The sequence below is a fragment of the Danio rerio genome, chromosome 21, assembly GCF_049306965.1.
Source record: "Danio rerio strain Tuebingen ecotype United States chromosome 21, GRCz12tu, whole genome shotgun sequence".
In the NCBI taxonomy this organism is placed as follows: Eukaryota; Metazoa; Chordata; class Actinopteri; order Cypriniformes; family Danionidae; genus Danio; species Danio rerio.
In genome coordinates this window covers 49,852,501-49,876,511 of record NC_133196.1, presented here as the reverse complement: position 1 = coordinate 49,876,511, position 24,011 = coordinate 49,852,501, and the positions used below count along the sequence as shown (strand labels likewise).

Here is a 24,011-nt window from a genome sequence, read left to right as displayed (position 1 = left end):
GAATGTTGGGTCAAATATGGACACATCCAGCATTGGGTTCTTTTTTTTCTAATAAATATAAACTTCACTTATCACCCCAGTGGTTAGGTCTGTTCAGAGTGTGGGGTGTTTATTATTTCAGACAGCCGCTGCATGGGATCATGTTAGGAGTTAAATTTATAATACCCAGTTAAACGTATATTAACATATGAAGAGTTCAGATGCAGTGCCGTCTGAAATATTAATCTAAAATAAGCATGTTTCTCAGCCTCCAATATTTCTCTTCAACTATTCCACTGTAAAAGCAATGCAAAGGACATATCTTTGACATAAAAGTGGATCTACTGAACATACACACAGGAGCTTGAGGAAAAAGCTTATTTTAGAAGATTTCAGATGGTGTTTCGAGGTTTTTGCATCTGAACTCTTCATATTTACGTTTGCCTTTCCTTCTGTAATTCTAGAATAAATCATTTTCTGCTCTTCAGACAGTGCTGTACATGAGCATGTGTGTAATGTGGAAGTAGACTAAGAATATTTGTCTACATGCTTGTTCAAACTACTTATTTAAAATGAGTTGAAACAACACAACTCTTTGAGGGACAGCTTGATTGTTTTATGTTTAATCCAACTAAATTTGTCAACTTAATTATTTTGTGTTGAGACAACGACAAGGAATTGTGTGAAATACAGTTTTATACAGTGTAAACGCACTTTAAAACCCCAAAATAAAGGTGACTCAAACCATTTAAGTAAAAAAAAACTAATCTATATGAGTTCTGTGAACTTACTCCATTTAAGATGAAGTAATTACATAATTAGTTAGCATTCAGTTGTGTGCATTCCCCTGATGAAGAACTCATTGTATATAAGTAGTTTGAACAAGCAGCATATTGGGTGATTATTGGTTGAAATAACCCAGCATTTCCTTTTCATATATTTATGCATTTTCATTCATTCATTCATTCATTCATTCATTCATTCATTCATTCATTCATTTTCTTTTCGGCTTAGTCCCTTTATTTTTCCAGGGTCGCCACAGCGGAATGAACCACCTTTATGTATATATATATGTGCATGATTAGTAATGTTTATGCAAGGCAGTTCTTGTGTCTCAACCTCAACTGTAGAATCACCTCAACAGATTAATTCAGCTACTTGACTTTAAAGCACTGTATTATTAATTAATCAAATCTAAAACCAAACTAACCCATCACAGAAGAGCAGACTCTCACACTGCTGAATAAGGTCAGTGTAGCCCAATAGTATTTATGCTAGTGTCTATGGCAGGAGTCGCCAACCGTTTTAAAACTGAGAGCTACTTTTTGGGTACCGATTAATTTGAAGGGCTGCCAGTTCGATGCACACTTAAATAACAAATTTGCTCAATTTACTTGTGAAGACACTGATCATGATTTCTCACAATAGTTGTCAACAATGATTTAACAGGGTAGGAAACAGATAAATATCAAGATGCAACATGTCATTTGTCTGAAAGTTTTTCATATACAGTATAACTTCATGTCATTTTCAGTTTTACACCAATGCAAGTGTGATTTAAAAAGTGTTTTATAGTAAAGTAAAAAAGGTAAGAATATTAGATTTTGATGCTCAGCTTTCTGGTAAACGGCACTGGTGAGCTATTATTAGAACAGGCCTGCGGGCAACTCATGTGATCCTCGCGGGCTGTCTAGTGACTCCTGGTTTATGGTATGCGCCTGGTCAGTATCTGGATGGGAGACCAGAAGTGGTGTTAGTGAGTCCAGGAGGGGGCGCTCAACCTGCGGTCTGTGTGAGTCCTAATGCCTCAGTGTAGTGACAGGGATGCTATACTGCTCAGTGAGCGCCGTCTTTCAGATGAGATGATAAACCGAGGTGCTGACTCTCTTTGGTCGTTAAAAATCCCAGGATGTCCTTGTTAAAAGAGTAGGGGTTTAACCCTGACATCCTGGCTAAATCTGGCCACTGGCCTCTGTCCATCATGACCTCCTGACCCTCCCCATATCAGAATTGGCTTCATCACTCTGTCTCCTCTCCACCAATCAGCTGCTGTGTGGTGTGTGGTCTGGTGCAGTATGGCTGCTGTTGCGTCATCCAGGTGGATGCTGCACACTGCTGGTGGATGAGGAGATCCTCCATGTGTAAAGCGCTTTGAGTGCCCAGAAAAGCACTATATAAATGGAAGGAATTATTATTATTATTATTATAATTATTATTATTATTAACAATGATAATAATAACACACAGTTATCAGTTTAAAGGTATTGTGCTGTTTTAACTACTATTAAATAAGTAATTTGAAGTGAGTCATGTTTGAGTGTGTTGAAATAACCCTGCTGAAAATTGGGTTTTACATTTTTGTAATTTGAATTTACAATTTAAAAAAAAATGCATTAATTCATGAGCAGTGATCTTTCAGGATCCTCATGCACCATCATCACCATCTTCATCCTCTTCTTCATCATCATCATCATCAGTGAGGGAGGGAGGAGACTGAGGTGATCGGTCAGACCTGTTCTCTCTCTCTCTCTCTCTCTCTCTCTCTCTCTCTCTCTCCCCGGTAGCGGCAGCGGCGGCGGCGGCAGCAGCATCTCCCGGTAATCTCTCTCTCTCTCCGGGCTCCATGCAGGCAGCAGTGTGTCGGAAACACACGACAGGCTTCCCGATGACCGAGACATGCTCGCCTTCGCCTTAGTCGCTGGCTCCGTCTGGGTTGTTTTAGGTGAGTTCTTTCTCTCTCTCCATGATTATTCTGCAGGTGAACGGAGAGCCGCCACCGGTAACGAGCTGTCGGTGCATTCTGGACTGATCAGTCCGTTTATTCGGTGCATTAAGGGCAGATCTGTCGGTGTATTCGGTGTATTCAGGGCTGATGTGTCACATTAGTGATGCTGAAGTTGCTGATTGTCGGGATTTTTCGTTATGCGGCACAAACGCCGAGCATGATGAGGGTCTGCTGCGACGCCTGCTCATGCCGGATTTTATGGTGCATTGACCGGACACATACAAACAAACAAACCAACACACACACACACAAACACACACTCTCTCGTCTGTGAAATGCTCGTGTGAGGGCCGCATTTTTGTAGGACATCTTTAAAAACGGCCCGTTTGCCGGTGTCGTGCATCAGTGCTACGCTGACGTCACTGCGCATGCGCGGAGCTGTCCAGCGGAGGGGTCCTGAAGCGTCACTGCGCACTGCTGCTGTAGGGGCCAGTGTGTGTGTGTGTGTGTGTGTGTGTGTGTGTGTGTGTGTGTGTGTGTGTGTGTGTGTGTGTGTGTGTGTTCCTCATCATCGCTGCATCAGCCTGCGGGCATACACACCTATAGGCTACAGATGTAGGCTAGCTCTCCATGCTAACACTTCTGCTGTGCCTTTGGATGAACACTGCAAAGCTTTGTGGCTCGTTTTTAGCAGAGGATTCGATTCAAGTGCACTTACATTTGAGTATATAGTGACATTCTGCCGTTTGTTTGTTAATTCATTTGGACATCATGGAATAAATACTGTGGCAGTGTGTAGTAAATACTGTAGTGTTGAATGACCTTTACTATGGTATTAAACTGTATTTACAGGACTCTGTTAATGAATTCTCCAGCATGCTTTAGTTAACTGATAACTGTAATAAATACTGCAGTATACTTTAGTTTGTACTGCAGTAAACTGGTGTATAGTAGTATAATATACCCTACAGTTGCAGAAAAATACAGCATTCACTAATCTGTTTATCACAAAAATACTGGTGTTACCATAGCAACTGTAGAATCACCACAACAGATCAATTACTATAGTAGTTGTGTTACCATAGCAACTGTAGAATCACCACAACAGATCAATTACTATAGTAGTTGTGTTACCATAGCAACTGTAGAATCACCACAACAGATCAATTACTATAGTAGTTGTGTTACCATAGCAACTGTAGAGTCACCACAGCAGATTAACTCTAGTAGTTCAACATACAGCACTGTAGTTCTTATTAATTAAATCTAAAACAAACTACACTGCAGAGAAGAGCTTACTTCCGCACTGCTGAATAAGGTCACTGTAACACTATACTATTTACTATAGTAACATGCAGTTACTGGAATCTTCAGCTTTGCACTCCTTGGATTTGACTTTTTTAAGTCTTCAGTTTTAGACATCTTGACATTCCTTACAGTGTGGCCTTCAGGTCATGCATTTTTCATGGCCGTGTGTTAGCCAGTAGCGCTGATGGTCTGCTGTCTCTGACCTGAGCCATGTGCTGCTGGTGAATAATGCAGGACGTTCGGGTTGACGAGAGACCGAGGTGAACCTAATCTTTACCCCGTCCTCCATAATTAAAAGATTTAGGCTCACGGACACTGAGTGTTGGTGCTCATTACCGAAACAGCTCTTGCTCTGCAATGCATGTGTACAGTCAGACGTGTGGTGGACATATTCAAAGCTTCTCATGTAAATAAAGGGAAATAAAAGCAGACTGAATAGCAAGATGCCTGAAAGCAGGTCTTGGGAATCCTTCAGAGTCTAGGCAGCAGGGCCAGGGTGTGAATTACTGGGAGGTTTGGTGGGAATTGACCCCCCTTCATTAATGCTTGATCCCCCCCTGAAGGACGTCAAAACAAGGAGTATGGGGACCATGTCTTTAAATAGTGAGAAAAGTTTACTCTGATCTGTATCTTAAATTATAATAATAATAAATAAATGACTTAATAGATCAAATAAATATACATGTGTCCACCCTGTTAATGGTTCATATCATTCTGAATGCATAATCACGCCAGTCAGCCTGTACACGAGGAACACATTCATTCAAACTGCCTCATATTGTAGTGTTGTAGTAAATACTGCAGTATACTTTAGAGTTTACTACAGTAAACTTTGGTGCATTGTAGTATAATAAACCCTATAGTTGTAGAACACTACAGTACTGACTAATCTGTTTATATAGCTATAGTTCTTTTGTTAGCATAACAACTGTAGAATCACCACAACAGATCAGTAACTAAAGTTGTTGTGTTACCATAGCAACTGTAGAATCACCACAATCAATTATTGCTATAGTTGTTGTTACCATAGCAACTCTACAATCACCACAACAGATTAACTCTGTAGTTATTGTTACCATAGCAACTGTAGAATCACCACAGAAGACTAATTACCATAGTTGTTGTGTTACCATAGCAACTGTAGAATCACCACAGCAGATTAATTACCATAGTTGTTGTGTTACCATAGCAACTGTAAAATCACCACAGCAGATTAATTACTATAGTAGTTGTGTCACCATAGCAACTGTAAAATCACCACAGCAGATTAATTACTATAGTAGTTGTGTTACCATAGCAACTGTAGAATCACCACAGCAGATTAATTACCATAGTTGTTGTGTTACCATAGCAACCGTAGAATCACCACAGCAGATTAATTGAAGTATAAAGCACTGTAGTGTTTACTAATGAAATCTGAAATCAAACATGGCAGAAAAGAGTTTACCTCAGCACTGCTGAATAGTGCCAGTGTAGCACTATAGTATGTAATGTAGGTTACTGTAGTACATGGAGTGGACATATTCAAAGTTTCTCATGTAAATAAAGGGAAATAAAAGCAGTCTGAACAACAAGATGACTGAAAGCAAGTCTTGAGAATCCCTCTGAGTCTTGGCAGCAGGGTGTTAATAGCTTCCCATTTATAGGAATGTGTACTGTTCAGATCCTCATTTGCAGTGGTCATGAGTGTCCGCATGCCAGACGCTTTCAACCACAACGGATCTCGCAATCATCTGCCGGAGCAGAATGAGGAAGACTGAGAGTGTTGGCGATTCAGAGAAATGTGCTGAGTAAAGGGGCATCTTCTGCAGCACGCGCGGGACCGCTTAACCCACAGTCAGGCGCATTCTGCTGTGTGGCTTACTTATTATTTCACAAGACAGAATTTCCCATGCATTAATACAGCAGGTCAATCTTCAATCAGTCGAGACTCACAAACATTACAATTCTGTCATCATGTACTCACCCCTGATTTACTACAGTGCAGTTTTCTGTGTTCTGTTGGACACAATGTTGAAGACCTGTAACCATTGATTACCATAGTATTTGTTTTTCCTACTATGGAAGTCAATGGTTACAGGTTTCCAACATTCTTCAAAGTATCTCAAAATTGGGTTACATTTTATTTTATTGGGCTGCACAGTGGCACAGTGTAGCACAATCCCCTCACAGCAAGAAGGTCTCTGGTTTGAGTCCCGGCTGGGTCAGTTGGTGTTTCTGTGTGGAGTTTGCATGTTCTCCCCGTGTTGGTGTGGGTTTCCTCCGGGTGCTCCGGTTTCCCCCATAGTCCAAACACATGCGCTATAGGGGAACTGATCAACTACACTGGCCGTAGTGTATGAGTGTGTGTGTAAATGCAAGAGTGTATTAGTGTTTCCCAGTGATGGGTTGCAGCTAGAAGGGCATCTGATGTGTAAAACATATGCCGGACAAGTGGGCGGTTCATTCCACTGTGGCGACCCCAGAATAATAAAGGGACTAGCTGAAAATTAAATGAATGAATGTTTTTATTTTAATGTACAATTTATGCTGATAACAAGCCATTAACGAAGACTTTAATAACTAATAATCAGCTGCTTATTAATAGTTAATAAAGCAGTGGTTAGGTATGGGTTTTAGGGATGTAAAATAAAATAATTTGCGCTAATTAACTTTATCTTAATAGCGGGCAGGTAATAAGACAGCAGTAAAAGATGTGCATTGTTACTTAAACTAAAGTGTAACCTTGAACTGGAGGTTAAGGAAGAGTGAATGATGGCAGAGATGTCATTTTTGGGTGAACTGTCCCTTTAAAGCCCCAATATACTTAATTTCAACATGTAGATTAACTATCGTGAGGTCGTTTCTTAAGACTAACTTTGTATTTATGTGTGTGTGTGTGTGTGTGTGTGTGTGTGTGTGTGTTAATAGTTTATTGAACAGTTTGCCATTTAAGGTTCTGGTTGAGTGAACGCCTCTGCACTCCCATTGGTGCATAGTGATGATGTCATATATGGGTGTGGCTCTGAGGCTCCGCCTTCTCCAATTTGTTTATTTCCTCTGTGAAAACAGAACTGCTCCATGATAGAAACGCATGTCGAATCAGAAATAATGCTGACGCTGCTTATATACAATCCACCGTATTCATTCATTCATTTTCCTTAGTCCCTCGTTTATCAGGAGTCACCACAGAGGAATGAACCGGCAACTATTCCAGCATATGCTGTACACAGCGGATGCCCTTCTACTACTAGGAAACACCCATTCACACACTCACTCATACACTACGGCCAGTGTAGTTGATCAGTTCCTCTATAGCGCATGTGTTTGGACTGTGGGGGAAACCGGAGCACCTGGAGGAAACCCACACCAACACAGGGAGAACATGCAAACTCCACACAGAAACACCAACTGACCCAGCTGAGACTCGAACCAGTGACCTGAGTGCTGTGAGACTACAGTGCTAACCACTGCGCCACCGTGCCACTCCAATAAATGATATATTTGACACCGTGTATGAAAACATCATCAGATCGCACACAGATTGAACAGAGAGTGTGTGTAATGTCTGTGTTGTAGACGTTAGTGCTAGTAGACTATAGTAGTGGCATTATTGAGGACGCAGCGCAGCAGATGGATAGTAAATATACTCATAAGCTCATGTCAACACAGCGATTATCAGTGTTTTACTGGAGTCATTAAACCACCCCTGCGTTAATGTGTGTGTGTGTGTGTGTGTGTGTGTGTGTGTTTGTGTGTGTGTGTGTGTGTGTGCAGTCAGATTTAGCATCAGTTCGTCTCTCAGAATGTGTTTTAATCGAGCAGTAAAGTGACAGATGTGTGTGTGGTGTTTATTAATAACTATAATAATAGGTGTGCATCAGAGGTCACAGTGAGGTCAGGAGATGTGACGGACACAGCTGATTGTGTACATGGGATTGTGTGTGTGTGTGTGTTTGTGTTGCTCTGTCCATCATCTTATGCACTGCTTCATGTGTTATTGATGTGTGTGTGTGTGCGCGCCGGTGTGTCTCTGAGCTGTAAGCTGAGCCTGTGTATCATGTAGTCAAGGGTAGATGGAGAGAGCAGGATTATCAGAGAGAGAGAGAGAGAGAGAGAGAGAGAGAGAGAGAGAAAGAGAGAGAGAGAGAGAGAGAGAGAGAGAGAGGGCTGATACACACACAGACAGAGAGAGGGAGAGGGAGCCGCATCTGCTGAGGGTGGTGTGATACGGTGGCTGCTGAGGTTCATTCCACACACATGCGCATTCGCCTCTCTATCTCTGCATGTGAATGTGTGTGTGTGTGTGTTGATAGTATTTTCCTGCCTTTTAAAAGCTGTTATTACCCAAAAAATGATGATTTAAATGATTATATATTTAATATTGATCTCTCAGGTGCTGTTTAACAGAGCGAGGTCAGTTTTGACAGCATGTCGGCTCGTATATTTATTCAGCAGAATGTCTCATTTCTTTCAGTTTGGCTGATATAAAAACAAATATTTTACATCAATTGCTCAAGCTCAGTGTTATATAGAGGAATTATTATTTTTCAATAGTAAAATCAAACCAGAACAGACCCCGGTTATCCAGTGACTTGCCTAACTACCCTAATTATCCTAGTTAAGCCTTTAAATGTCACTTTAAGCTGCTCAATATCTGCTTTCATTCAGTTCAGAACGTGTGAGATCAGTAGAGTCACTGCAGTTTAACCATCACAGACTGTAATGCGTTAATATAATGTGTTCCACAGACAGCTTAAAGCATTCACACATCTCCTGTTACTTTATTCATACATTCATTCATTCATTTTCCCTGTATTAATCAGGGGTCACCACAGCGGAATGAACCGCCAACTATTCCAGCATATGTTTTGCACAGCAAATGCCCTTTCAGCTGCAACCCAGTACCGGGAAACACCCATACACACTTAAAGGGACTAAACGGAAGGAACATGAATGAATATACATGTATTCATATATATATTTTAACATTACACATAGTTACACATGTTCATATCACATTATATATTGCAGAACAACTAAATATTGCAATGTCAGTTTTTCCAATATCACGCAGCCATACCTGAAGCTGTACACTAGTGTCTTGAAGAATATCTAGTCTAATATTATGTGCTGTCATCATGGCAGAGAGAAAATAAATCAGTTATTAGAGATGAGTTATTAACTCTATTATGATTAGAAATGAGCTGAAGCAATGCTCTATTAAACTTTATTATATGATCATTAATAAACAAATATTAAGTCTTTAACTGTATGTACACTGAAATGAACATGCTCAAGCTTTAATATGACTGAATCGACCTACATTCATTCATTCACAGCAGCAGCGCGGCTCATTCTCATGGGTTAAATCAGAAATAGCTCATTAAATTAACAGTGTAAATATAGTGTGTGGTATAATTTGCATTTAGCACTGATTTAAAAGCTTTAAAATGACTATCATATCACACGTAATGATAATACATCATAATTATTCTGACAAAGGCACAATAAAAATGTTGACTTTGTCAAATAATATTATTTAACACCGACCTAAATGCATCACAGCTCATCTCATCTGTGTGTTTTAATAAGGGACACTGTACAGAACATCCATAATCTAGCTTTTTTCCATTTTTTTTGTGATTTGCGCTTTTATTTTCTGTTCATTTCTGCTTCTGAGTTGCATTACAGGGCATTGATCTTCCTTTCTTATGTTGGTGTTGTATATTACACTACAGAAACCGTGCAATAAACTGCAGCACATTTACTGCTATTGTACACACTCATTCCTCTACAGATTATTCATTATACATTAATATTATTATTTCAAACCACTAAAATGTCAGTAAAGTCACTTTGTTAAACTGTAGAATTGACTTTTCACCATCAGAAGTGGACAGAGCAAAGATCAACATCCCATAATGCAGTTCACCACCACAAGTAAATGGAAACGGTTAATTAACAGGTATTTTGTGCAGTGCAGAGAGGGGAAACTGCCTCCGCTCTGCTTGTAAAGGACTTTGAGGACAGAAGTGGACAGACTTTATAAATAGCCAATAAAGAGCGAGCGTTCCTGCTGTCCGTCTGCGTAAGAGCCCTAATCTCCTGTGATAGTGAAGGCTAATTGCTAGTGAAGCTGGGTGGGGGGAGGGGGCGGAGTCTTTCCTTCAGGCACCGCCCATAGGGTGGACTGCAGCCAATCAGTACCACTCGCAAGCTATATAAGGACGAACAGTTGTGGATGGTGTGTTCAGAAGGTCATGTCATGATTAAAGTGCAGGAGTGTGTGTGTGTGTGTGTGTGTGTGTTCCACACAGTGTTTCACACACACACTGCTGAAATTATCCATCTCTGTCAGTGTGTGCAGAATCAACACATTCAGATCCGTCATGTATGTTGCGTATTTTCACACTCAGTGTATCACGCTCTCACTGTTGGTGTTTAGGAGCAGTTCAGTCACTCAGTTTGTGCATTATTATTATTCAGCTATTATTGTTAAAAATTGTTTTTGTATTTTGTTTTGCATTTGGTAAATAAAATCATATATATACACACACATATACAGTGCATCTGGAAAGTAGCTATTGATAGCGCTTGACTTTTTCCACGTTTTTATAGTACGACCTTATTCCAATATGGATTAAATTGATTGATTTCCTCAACATTCTACACACAATCCCCCATAATGACAATGTGAAAAAGAGTTTTAGAAATTGTTGCAAATTTATTAAAATAAAAAGCTGATAAATCAGATGTACATCAATATTCTCAGGCTTTGCTCAATACTTACCTTATGCAGCGATTACAGCCTCAAGTCTTGCTGAATATGATGCCACAAGGCGTTACGTGTGGAGAACAGCAGGCGGCGCTCATCAGCAGGCTAACAGCATCCCTACAGTGAAGCATGGTGGTGTTGGCATCATGCTGTGGGGATGTGTTTCAGCAGCAGGAACTGGAAGACTAGTCAGGATAGAGGGAAAGATGAATGCAGCGATGTACAGAGACATCCTGAATGAAGACCTGCACAAGAGTGCTCTCCACCTCAGACTGGGGCGACGCTTCATCTTCCAGCAGGACAATGACCCAAAGCACACTGCCAACATATCAATGGAGTGGCACAACAACATCTCGGTGAGTGGCCCAGCCAGAGCCCAGACCTAAATCCTATTGAACATCTCTGGAGAGATTTGATAACAGCTGCACACCGTCACTTCCCATCCAACCTGATAGAGCTTGAGAGGTGCTGCAAAGAGAAAAATCTCTGAAGGCAGCTGTGCAGAGCTCGTGCATCATATTCAGAAAGACTCGAGGCTGTAATCACTGCCAAAGGGGCATCAACAGAGTCTTGAGCAAAGCTTGTGAATACTGATGTACATCTGATTCTTCAGCTTTTTATTTTTAATAAATGTGCAACAATTTCTAAAACTCTTTTCTCACACTGTCATTATGAGGGATTGTGTGTAGAATGTTGAGGAAATCAATCAATTTAATTCATTGTGGAATAAGGCTGTAACATAAACACATGTGGATAAAGTGCTATCAATACTCTCCGCATGCTCTGTATACAGCACAGTTCACTGCAGTAAAATCTAAAGTGTACTACGGTAGTTTACCAGTTCACTAGTACAGTATGCTGGAGAATTCTTTAACCAAAGTATTTACCATTTCCCTGTGTGTGTTAATAAAAACATAACTGAAAATAAATGAGCAAGCGCAGGACGTTTTCTTCAGTCAGTATGATGCAGAAAGACAAAATACAAAGCAACCAAAGTTTCGTGTATTAGAGTAGTGGATGTGCTGAAGCCGTCTGGAGATCAGATGATCATAATCCACTCATCAATATCAGCATTAGACTGGAGCCAGTAGATGATGTGGAGGGGCAACTGGTTAGACCGCGCTTTATCTTTCTGTAGGCTCCTGCATTCTGATTGATTTCTGATCCTTCAGCGAATACTGCATTATATATCACGATGAACACGGCATGTCTGATCTAGTGCATCTGTCATGTCATTATATGTGCATCAGGTGCAGGACTGTGCACTTTACAGAGGAGGAAAGACAGCAGTCTAGTGCTGTTAAACAGCTATATATGTGTGTGTATATACTGTATGTGTGTGTGTGTTTCAGTGTGTGTATGCTTTAAAATGTTCCATATATTTATGTTTAGAGATCATTTGTATTCTATATAAATATTTGTATATAAATACATGTTAATTGACTTTACATGCATGTAGACGACTCACTCCAGTATTACTAGACTCATGATCAGACTCCAGTATTCAGTATTATTCCAGAGCTCATTCAGATTTTCCTTAAACTGGAATGATAAACAGCAAATGTATGATTCACACTAAACTGAATCCATTATTAATGTGAAATAATGCTTACATTTGATAATGGACACTTGGTTGTGTTGCTTGACTTATTGTTAAACGTGATAAACCACTATCAGAGTCGACAGTATGAGAGTGGTCATCCTCCATCATGCTGGTGTTTAGCTGCAGATGCTGAGACTCCACACACAGCTTCATCATCTTCATCACATTACCTGAATAATGTAACCTGAATTGACTGAAATAGGACAGTAACAGAGTCTTCACATCATTCTTCAACTATTGCTGAAAATTAAACAATGAGGGAAGAATAACGACACCCCTCAATGGCTCACAGAGTTTCCTGCCACAGGAAGTGACATCACTTGCTGTGGCAGTGACTAATGGCTGCAAGAGCTCGTACACGGAGAATAAGATGGATAAAAAATGTAACTCAGGATTTGACCACATTTTGTTGTATTGTTTATTTATTTGTTTGCTGGACATTAAACTGAATTTAGAAATAGTTTTGCAGCAAATCTTGAAGCTTAACTAATGAAATAAATATGTAATGGACACATGAATCACTAAATGAATGAATGAATGAATGAATGAGCGGTCTGAGTTGTCCTGGTATAATGATGTTTTCTCTGTCTCCGTCAGAGCTGAGCTCCACTCTTATGGAGAAGATGCAGTCTCGGGATCTGCTGCTGGGTCTTCATCTGCCTGAGCTGGATGATCTGGGTCAGTTTCTGCGCTCTCTGCCCACCTCCGCTCTGCTGGGTCTGGGGGCGCTGACCGCTGTTCTGGCCTACTGGATCACCAAACGCCCGCGGGCCATCGTCCCGCCCTGCGACCTCCGGCACCAGTCTCTGGAAGTGCAGGTCAGAAAAACACACCGCTCGACTCTCCAGCAGTGATGCTGGAAACTGTGGGACTGCAATTAACCGTTACTGCCATAATCAATTAGTTGGCTGGTTATTTAATTGATTAATCAGATTAAAAATATATATTTTTTCATGCACATTTTTCTTATCCCCTTAACGTGCATTATTTGAAAAAATTATTTGGCCCACATCTTGGCTTGAATAATACACTGACACAACTCTGATGAATATTATGATAACCTATGATATTGATAACCTATGGATAAAAGGTCAACAAGGTGGTTACAATGTCTGTTAAAGGGTTGATATAGCTTTAGAAAACCATAATTCAGGGTATTATTTATGTTTAAAAGTATCCTAAAAAATGCAAAAGCCACATACATGGAGATCAATGACCTTAAATAAAAAACAAAGTTTATTTGTGAACAGTGAAACTTCTCTGAATATTCAAAATATAAATAAACAAAAAGAAAAGCAAGTGTACTCTCAGAAATAAAGGTAGTTTGATTATAAATTAGGGCGACTAAGTGGTGGCTAAGTGGCCTCACAGCAAGAAGGTCTCTGGTTCGAGTCCCGGCCGGGTCAGTTGGTGTTTCTGTGTGGAGTTTGCATGTTCTCCTCGTGTTGGTGTGGGTTTCCTCCGGGTGCTCCGGTTTCCCCCACAGTCCAAACACATGCACTATAGGGGAACTGATCAACTACACTGGCCGTAGTGTATGAGTGAGTGTGTGAATGAGTGTGTTTGGGTGTTTCCCAGTACTGGGTTGTGGCTAAAAGGGCATCCGCTGAGTAAAACAAATGCTGGAATAGTTGGTGGTTCATTCCGCTGTGGCAAGCCCTAATGAATAAAGGGACTAAGCTGAAGGAAAATGACTGAATTAATTAATGAATAATTGATTAGCTGGGCAGGTATTTTATAATTCATCGGATAAAAACTTAATTATTTTTAAAATTTGACATTTTGCTTATAATATTAGAAAACTGCCCCTTTCAGGCTTTGATCCTTATTGTGGCGTTTTGGTGTCTGTCGCTTTAAATGCAAATGAGATTATGCTCTTTTCAGAAGAGGGCGGAGCTACAGATGCCTGTGCATCTCCATAGTGACAGCCTCAAGAAAAACTCACTTTATTAAAGCCTCATTATTTCTGAAAACAAGTCAATATTCAGTGCTCGTCTTGAAAATGCCTCCTGATTTAGGAAGTTTTAGATATTTGGACTAGAAACAAGACAACAAATAAGAATGCAGTGTGAGAACGAGAGCGTCCTGCATCCCACAATGCACCTGTGATCATAGCACCATTGTTATCAGACCAGCAGTAAATGCATAGCTGTGTGTGTCCTGACATGATCTGTGTGCTCTAATCTGGCTCAGACCTGACGTTTAGTCTCTGTTTTGCATAAGCAAAGCATCAAGGAAAGCTGTCACGATCAGGACATACACAGACATATACTCAGCTCTCCTTTAATGATCATTTCTGGACATCCTAACAGATCAGATCCTCTCTGCATGCGTGTGTAAATGATCATGTTATAGCTGCAGTGTCAGAGAAGCACATGTTTAGTGAACATCAGCAGATGCTCAGTGTTCACAATCAAAGCCAACGCAAATACAGATGCAAACACTGATGCAAACGCAGCTGCAGGTCAACAACCCCTCTGACAGCTAGTGTTGGAGAAAGCTCCCTCTGAGAGTAATGCGGTACAGTGTTGAGTTCCTGCATAAAACAGTCACTAGCTGCGTTACGTAAGTGAAGCTGATTTATAATCTAATTTCCAGAGTTGACCCTCAGCTGAGGATTGATTATAAAGCGTGTTTGGCATGCTGTCCCAGGAGAGAGACATGAGCTCAGAAGATCCTCAAGCCTGGGGCAGAGAGGTCATGTTTTGATTTTCGATTGGTCTTACGCAGTCATGTGATGCGAGTTCACCAAGCTTGAACTTTTCAACGCGGCGAACTGCGAAACTTGTCGCATGAGCTTGCATTTAAATGGAAGTCTATAGGGAGAAAAGTGCTGTGTGACTTGTAAACATCTGGACCCGCGTTAGCTGATACTAATTCACCAGTCAGATGAGTCCTAACTCACTTTAAATAACCAGAGTTTCTTATCTTAGTATCTTCGTCTCGAAGAATCCCCCTTCCACCCAAACTCCCCCTCCTTTCTAGATGGGGGACATGGTGGCGCAGTGGTTAGCACTGTTGCCTCACAGCAAGAACGTCACTGGTTAAAGTCTTTACTAAACCAGTTGATATTTCTGTGTGGAGTTTGCTTGTTCTCCTCGTGCTCACGTAAGTTTTTTCCCAGTTTCCTCCCACAGTTCAAAAGCATGCAACCTAAGTGAATTAAACACACTAAATTGGCATCAAATTCAAGCTCTTAGCAAGCCGCATATCTCTCCTTAGCCATCCCTATATCTGTCATTATCCAGAATAGGTGGGGGGAGTTCATCGAGACCTACCTGAGCTCAAACTCCCCTCTCACCCTGCTATTGGGAGGGAGCCCCGGGCTCGAGGATCTTATGAGCTCAGGGCTCTGTCTTCTGGGACAGCATGCCAAACACTTTATAATCAATCATCATCTAAGTGTAAACTCTTGAAGATGTTTTATGCTGTGTAATGTGTTACGTTATTTTAAGTTGCTTTAGCTTTCTTTGGCCAAAAGCCGTCTCGCTTTCTGTCTGTTCCTGCATTCTCTTATCACTTCAGCCTGGCCACGCTCATTGTAGTTCAGCTCTTTATTTTTTAAAAGCGAATTAATTTAAATAAAAAGCATCTCGCATTACATTCTTAAACAAGTAACTCAAATATTACTACTTCATTTTTAAAGTAATGCATTGATTTACTCGCTACTTAGAAAAGTCATATTACTACAAAACTTGTGGAAACACTTTACAATAAGCTTCATTAGTTAATGCATTTACTAACATGAACTAATCATGAACAACACATGTACAGCATTTATTAATCATAACTGAACATTTACTAATGCATTGTTAACATTAGTTAATGCACCATGAGTTAACATGAACTAACAATGAACTACTGTATTTTCATTGACTAATGTTAACTAGCATGAACAAATACTGTAGTAGATGTAATGTTCATTGTTTGTTCATGTTAGTAAATGCATTAATTAACATTAACTAATGATCCTTATTGTAAAGTGTGACCAAACTTGTAATGTGTTTCCTCAACACTGCACTGCAAACACAATCATATAAACACTGCAGAGATGCTCTTATTAAACAGAGTTTGTGTCTTGTTTCTAGTCCAAATATCTTCAAACGTTTAAATCTAGAAGTGTTTTCTAGACAAGCAAACAATAATTGGAATAGTAATGTTCTTTCATCTTATTCATCCTATTGTCAGATTATTTTGCTTGTTTTAGGGAAAACTGTCTTTACTTGCCTCATCATTTCTGAAAACAACACAAGATGTTTTGCTTGTCTAGAAAATGCTTCTGGATTTAAGAGTTTTCAGATATTTGGACTAGAAATAAGACTAAAACTCTTGATAAGAAGTGATATTAAGTAAGTGTTAAGTAGATCTGATATTAGATCTGTGCTGTGTGTGTGTGTGTGTGTGTGTGTGTGTGTGTGTACAGATGGAGGATGGCGCTCGGCGCTCCATGATGGGCGATCGCTCCAAACTGCTGGCGTATTATCATGAGGACGCCAAAACCATGTATGAGGTGTTCCAGCGCGGCCTGCACATCACCGGTGAGTCCCGCTCTGAGAGACGCACATACACACACACACTCACACACAGTATCATCACACACACATCATATACTACATACAACTCTGGAGACGGCTCTGTGCTTTCACATTAGAAGACTAACCTCTGGAGGGGAAGGTGGAGGTGTGTTGATGACGTTGATCAGCTCTGACGTGTGTGTGTGTGTGTGTGTTTGTGTGTGTGTGTGTGTGTGTGTGTGTGTGTGTGTGTGTGTTTCTGAACAGGTGACGGCCCGTTTCTAGGCTCCAGACTGCCCAACCAGCCCTACACCTGGTTGTCCTACAGAGAGGTGAGCGGAGTGTGTGTGTGTATCGTGTGTATTGTGTGTGTGTATACAGGTCATCATCATGGCTCAAGTATTCAAGTATTAGTGGAGAAGGGGAATTATGATCACACTGCTGATGTCCTTCTTTCTGAACACTCATTGAAATCTCTCAGAATGAGTTTATTTTTCCAGAAAGCAAAAGTGCACACAGTTTCCCAGGTTAGGGTTGCAGTGGGAGTAGAGCGATAGAAAATGCAGTTTGTACAATACAAAAAGTAAGAGAAACCAATGGAATGTACCCACAATTCACAAAAACTAATGTGTGTGTGTGCAGGTGTCCACCAGGGCTGAGTACGTGGGCTCTGGTCTGTTGTCTCAGGGTTGTCAGCCGAACACAGATCAGCTGATCGGAGTGTTTGCACAGAACCGGCCGGAGGTAAAGCACATCTCTCTCTTTGATTCAAACTATAATATCTTATATTAAAGAAGACCTACAGTGTTCAGCATATATGAGTACACCCCTCACAGATCTCTTATTTAAATCTATATTTTCAATGGGAAGCTCTACTATATTATATTTGAGCATTTACATCAGATTAGTCATTAGATTAGCTAAATCTGGAGCTCATCTAACAAAATAACTGGAGATAATGGTCCAAAAACTAGTACACTCAAATGTAGATGTTATAGAAAAATATTAAATAGTATAAATAATATATTTTTATATAAAAAAATATTAAAAATCAAAATATATATTTTTTTAATTTAAAATATACAGTAGAAGTCAGAATTATTCGCCCCCTTTTAATTTGTTTCTCTTTTTGAAATATTTCACAAATGATGTTGAACAGATCAAGTACATGTTCACAGTATGTCTGATAATATTTTTTCTTCTGGAGAAAGTCTGATTTGTTTTATTTAGGCTGGAATAAAAGCAGTTTTTAATTTTTTAAACACCATTTAAAGGACAATATTCTCTAATATCAATATACTCTAATTACCCTAGTGAAGCCTTTACATGTCACTGTAAGCTGAACACTAGTGTCTTGAAGAATATCTAGTCTAATATTATGTGCTGTCATCATGACAAAGAGAAAATAAATCAGTTATTAGAGATGAGTTATTAACACTGTTATGATTAGACATGTGTTGAAGAAATCTGCTCTACGTTAAACAGAAATTGGGGAAAAAATTTTATTTGAATTTAAATGCGGTAAATTTGATGATGAGTGTGATGATCTCTGATGAAGTTTGTAAAGTTAAACAGGTTTAAATATGAAGCTCTCATTTTCCACTTGACCCAATATAAAGATGTATTTTGAATGAAAGATGCAGGAGTTTGCTGTAGACTGACCTGTTCGTCTTCATCTTCTCCTCCTCCTGCAGTGGATCATCTCTGAGCTGGCTTGCTACACGTACTCTATGGTGGTGGTGCCGCTGTACGACACGCTGGGGGCCGACGCCATTCGCTTCATCATCAACACCGGTGAGAGACTACTGACTGTAGGAAAATCAACTCCAGCAGACCTTTATCTTCAATACTGACTCTGTTAATGAGGGCGAGCTGCTGTGCTGCAGTTGAACAGCCTCTTTAATGGTCACTGAAGTGCTTTGAAAAATGCATTTTTAAAATCTTTGTCATAATCAAAACCAAAACACGAAGAGAGGGCGGGACAAAGTGTTGCCTCTCCCCTTTTAAAAAAACAGCCAATAGCATTTTGCAAAAAGTACATCACATAAACCCCCAATGAGAAGAAGGGGGCGGGGCATGTCAGAGACTAGAGATCATTTGATTTGTCAGAAGGTTAGATGAGAAGCTAAAGTATGAGTAGGTGGAAATAAAATCGATGATGCATTTAGGCAGAAGCGGGAAACTGCAAGTCTCACATGTTTATATCAGTTTATATCTTCCAAATGCAAATTTTGTCAGTAGATCACCAGTGATCTATGCTTGCAGATCTGTTATACACACAGTTCACCAAAGAACTACAAATCAGCCAGTATATGGACTACAAGCTCCAGTCATGCACCACACACTCACACCTGTTCCAGTTTCCCACTGATTGCTAACACACACACACACACACACACACACACACACACACACACACACACACACACACACACACACACACACACACACAGCTGAAGCTGTTCACAACTGATTACATGGACTTTAAAAGCAGATCAGACACACACACCAGGGCTGAGTCTTGGTATGCCTACGCAATCTCACGGCAATTCGTACCTTTTTGATTTAGTGGCTAATGCATATGAATCCGTACGATCTAATTCTTACTGCTTAGTACAAATTGCTCATCACCAAATGACGGTTGGGAGCCACGCCTCCTTTTAAAAATTGTATATTTTTGTGTGACTGAATTAGACACTAAACTGACAAAACGTAAAACACTTACATTTCCCCGTGAGATCAGGCTGGTTATGTTGTTAGTGAACATTACGGCGGGTTTTCTTTGCCTTGCCTACCGTGTTTAAACCTTGCTTTGTTTTGTCCGTCATTACTAGGGTAATTAGGGTAAAGTTAGGGTAATTAGGGAAGTCATTGTATAACAGTGGCCATTATTTTTCTTTCCCGAAGAGCATCTTAATACACTATTGTGCAGTGTAAAATCTGAAGGGTTTCTTTGATGGAGTCTACATGTATTTCATTTGATGGTTTTGTGTTTGTGTGTTTCAGCTGAGATCTCCACCGTGATCTGTGATAAAGCAGAGAAAGCGGTGGTCCTGCTGGAGAACGTGCAGCGGGGAGAAACACCCGGCCTGAAGATGATCATCCTGATGGACACGTTTGACTCTCAGCTCCTGGAGGAAGGACAGAAGTGCGGCGTCCACATCCAGGCCCTCAGAGACGTCGAGGTCAGAGAATAAACATGTTTCTGATAAATGCTGATGATGGACTCAAGGGCTCCAATTTTGGCCTTTTTCTGAGATGTACACTGCAATAATGCTTTTCTTATTTACAGTTTTGTCTTGTTTCATGACCAAATATCGAAACATTCTAACATCAAGAAGCATTTTCTAGACAAGCACAACATATAGGCTTGTATCAAGAAATGATGCATCAAAATGAAGTGTGCTTTTGCTGAAAACAAGCTAAAGAAAAGCTTATTTCAAAATGAAAATCATGTTATTATGCTCACCCTATTGACAGATTATTTTTGGCTTGTCTAGATTAGAAAATGTTTCGGAAATTATTTAAGCATTACAGCATTCATACAAACATTGATAGTTTATCCTTTTTTTAATATATATATATATTATATATATATATATATATATACAATTGAAAACAGAAGTGTAAATACACTTTAAAAAGGCACATAACCATTTATAAAGAAAGGCAGATGTTAATGTGACTAAATGTTTCCTCTTTTAAGTAAGTTAGGATGATCCTAAAAATTGTTATAATTTTTCTTGAAAGTCAAGTTTACACACAATAAGATTATTCTGCCTCTGAAAAAGCTCAGATGATGATGTCGAGGTTTTGGAGGTTTCTGATTGGCTGATTGACAACATTTGAGTTAATGTGAGGCACAACTGTAGAATAGTATTGAAGGAAAAGCTCGAACACACTGCTTCCCTGTGTGACAACATGGGAAAACCAACAAGCCAGAATCAACAACAAAGCCAGATTACAGTTTGCTGAATGACACTGGGGAAAGACTGATGTGTGGAGACATGTCCTGTGCTCTGATGGAGCTAAGACTGAACTGTTTGGCCATATTGAGCAGTGTTACATCTGTAGGACAAAGGGGGAAAGCGCACAAGCCTAGGAACACCCTCCCAACTGTGGAGTATGGGGGCGGCAGCGTCATGTTGTGGGGCTGTTTGTGGGACTGGTCCACTTCACAGCATAGATGGCATCATGAAGACAGAACATTATGGAGAAATACTGAAGCAACATCTCAACACATCAGCCAGGACATTACAACTTGGCCACTAATGGCTCTTCCAAACAGACCATGACCCTGAGCACACTGCCAAATGAGGTCAAATGTGCTTTAAGGACAACAGAGGGAATGTTTTGGAGTGGCCATCACAAAGCCCTGATCTCAATCCTATAGAGAATGTGTGGGCAGAGTTGAAAAAGCTTGTGTGAGCAAGACAGCCTACAAATCTGACTCAGTTACAGCAATTCTGCAGGAGGAATGAGCCAAAACTCCTGCAAACTATTGAGAGAAGCTTGTGGAAGGAGACCCAAAACATCTGACCAAAGTTACACAGTTTAAAAAATTTACCAAAAATTAAAAAAAAAAATTCTCTCCTTATTCTGGCATGTAGCAAATGTAAATTATTTAGGCAGGTGGATATGCTCCTTTTTTTTTTAGATTATTTGCAAACTTCTGGTTTCAACTGTGTATATACAACCCTTAAAAAACACAAATGCTTGATCACGACTCTGCATGCCATGAAGATAATGGCAGAAAACATCGGGCCGACTCATGTCAGGTCAAGTCTGGGTTTGGGCTCAGACTGGGAATCTAAACTCTAAACTCCACCTCTCACAGTGACATCACTAGCTCCATTGAGTGCATTGTGTCTGACATTGCATGTGCGAGATGTGCTGTCTCAGATATGAAGTCTGCATCTGGATACTATTGCCTGGAGTCTGACGTCATTCGTGACACTTCTCCTGCATTCTGAAATAATTCCTCACAGCAAACATAAACGATCTGCAGCAGTTTTGCACACAATAATAAAACCAGGAACAAAAACAGTTTTGACATTTCAAAATAGCAAAGGCAACAGCGCTGGTGATCACAGCAGTTATTCTTATATAACACTCATTAATGGGCCACTGGCATTTATATTTTTGCCACCATCAACTAAACCTGAAAACAGTCAGAGTTTCAGTCAGTCACATTTACCACGAGAGCACGAAGAGCTCCTGTGATGAGCATGTAATTATAGGAAACGTGATTGTGATGCAGTAATGATGTGGAGGCAGAGAGTCTTCAGTGTTTACAGCAGGTCTGAGGGTTATTCTCAGACACGGGTTTCTCTGGTAGTTTATCAGGAGGATCTGGAGGAGAAGTAAAGCATTCCTGTGTGATTGAATCAGGACATGCGCTCAACATACACTGAGAATCGGAGAAAATACTGTGTGTTTCATTCAGAGACATCAGCTTAAGTGGACAAAGTACAGTTTTCTGATTATATCCTGTTTGATTCAGTTTGCCTCAAAGCAGAAAACAGTTTTTCTGCAATTAATATTTTACTGTAAGCCAGCAGCTTTCATCACACGCTGAAACAAAATGACACCATCAACCACTTTAAAAGATACTGTCAATTATTCTGATGTTTAGTTTTTCTCACAGTATAATTTAACTTTAATTCAAACTTTTTTAATTGAATCTAAATCAAATATATTTATTGTGGAGAAAAAAAAAACAACCATTCACTCAGAGTCATCTGTTTTACTCTGAGGTCAAAGTACCAACTTTAAAATATACTGTATTTTTTACAGCTAAAATTATTAATTTCTGTCAAATTATAGTTTTGAAACTGAAAACTGTAATTTAATATCAATCTAAATATTTATTCTGCTAAAGGAAAACACACACTGACTCACAGGTGAAGTATTGTTATTATAGTCAATGAATTAATTGATTTACGTTTGACTTAATCAGTTAATCACAATTTAGGTTGTACTTTGGACTAAACTATAATAAACACATGTGATGTTAGTCCGTGCTGTTATTTTATTTTCAATGATGAAGTAAACTGTCTGCTGGTGCTTTCAGTGTGGATATTAATGTCATGCATGATGGTAATAACACAACTCACATTAGAAATAGATGTAAACTAAAAGCCCGTAAACAGACGCATTTTAACGTGGTCACGACATGAGAACTGCTGCTGTACAGTGAATATATATCACTCTGAAAATAAACTATTGCTTTAAGTTTACCTAGCGGGTTGCTTCTTTGCTTTAAGGCAAATTAAACAGGTTATAATCTGTGGGGTAAAGTAACAAACTAGAAATACTCAGACTACTGTAATTGAGTAGTTTTTCTCAGGAATTGTACTTTATTAAGTAGTTTTATAAATGTGTACTTTAACTTTCCCTTGAGCACATTATTAGTGCTGTATCAGTTCTGCTACTCCACTACTGTCCTTTATCCTGCAGTCGCTATAGTATTTTGTCTATGGGGATTGGAGAAATCAGTCCTGTGATTCCTGCCCAATCAAATCACACATATACAGTAAATCACTTCATAATGAACTCCCTCATCACATGGGCGAGTTATATTTATAGCAAACTGTTTGCAAGCATTAAAAGTGTACAAAAAGATGTTCAAAATCTTTACATGCATTGACCCAGAGACTGATTATATGCAGGTCACTGATGAGAAGATGGCGGATGTTTACTGTATGATGACTGGAATGGCCTTAAACACCCAGCAGGCACAGGGTGTTAACATGACAGTGTACCCCAGCGTCGTGGGGACGTTGCATTTTGTCTGTAAATGAAAATCGGGTGACATCAGAACCCAACATCTGTCTGACATCAATGTCCAACAGCCAACCTGTGTTACAACAGCTAATGATGTTACAGCTTGATGTTGTGTGGACGTTCCCACTATGATGTTGGATTCTGGTTGCCATACCTGATGTCAGTATTTGAGGTTAATATGTCGCTGGGTTAAGATGTCGGCTCAATCTTGGATTTTTGTCACTTTCTAATAAAAAACAGAACAAACCTTTATTTTGGGATGCAGTTAATGTTGATTAATCTTTGCCCAGCACTAATTAAAGCACACGTTCTCACTCTGGTTTGTGATGCCACTTGTTG

At 39.8% G+C, this 24,011-nt stretch overlaps 2 protein-coding genes across 2 annotated transcripts in view; one reads left to right on the top strand and one right to left on the bottom strand.

The window, feature by feature from the left end:
- The window catches only part of ddx46 (DEAD (Asp-Glu-Ala-Asp) box polypeptide 46), an 800,864-nt gene that overhangs the window by 116,103 nt on the left and 660,750 nt on the right, over positions 1-24,011 (bottom strand). The window lies entirely within an intron of this gene.
- Positions 2,527-24,011, top strand: part of acsl6 (acyl-CoA synthetase long chain family member 6) — a 39,284-nt gene continuing 17,799 nt past the window's right edge. The window contains exons 1-7 of the mRNA XM_073935561.1: positions 2,527-2,701; positions 12,970-13,190; positions 16,796-16,910; positions 17,154-17,218; positions 17,529-17,630; positions 18,581-18,680; positions 19,893-20,071. Coding sequence (XP_073791662.1) covers positions 2,656-2,701; positions 12,970-13,190; positions 16,796-16,910; positions 17,154-17,218; positions 17,529-17,630; positions 18,581-18,680; positions 19,893-20,071 — 828 coding nt within the window. The 5' untranslated portion in view covers positions 2,527-2,655. The remainder of the gene's footprint in view (positions 2,702-12,969; positions 13,191-16,795; positions 16,911-17,153; positions 17,219-17,528; positions 17,631-18,580; positions 18,681-19,892; positions 20,072-24,011) is intronic.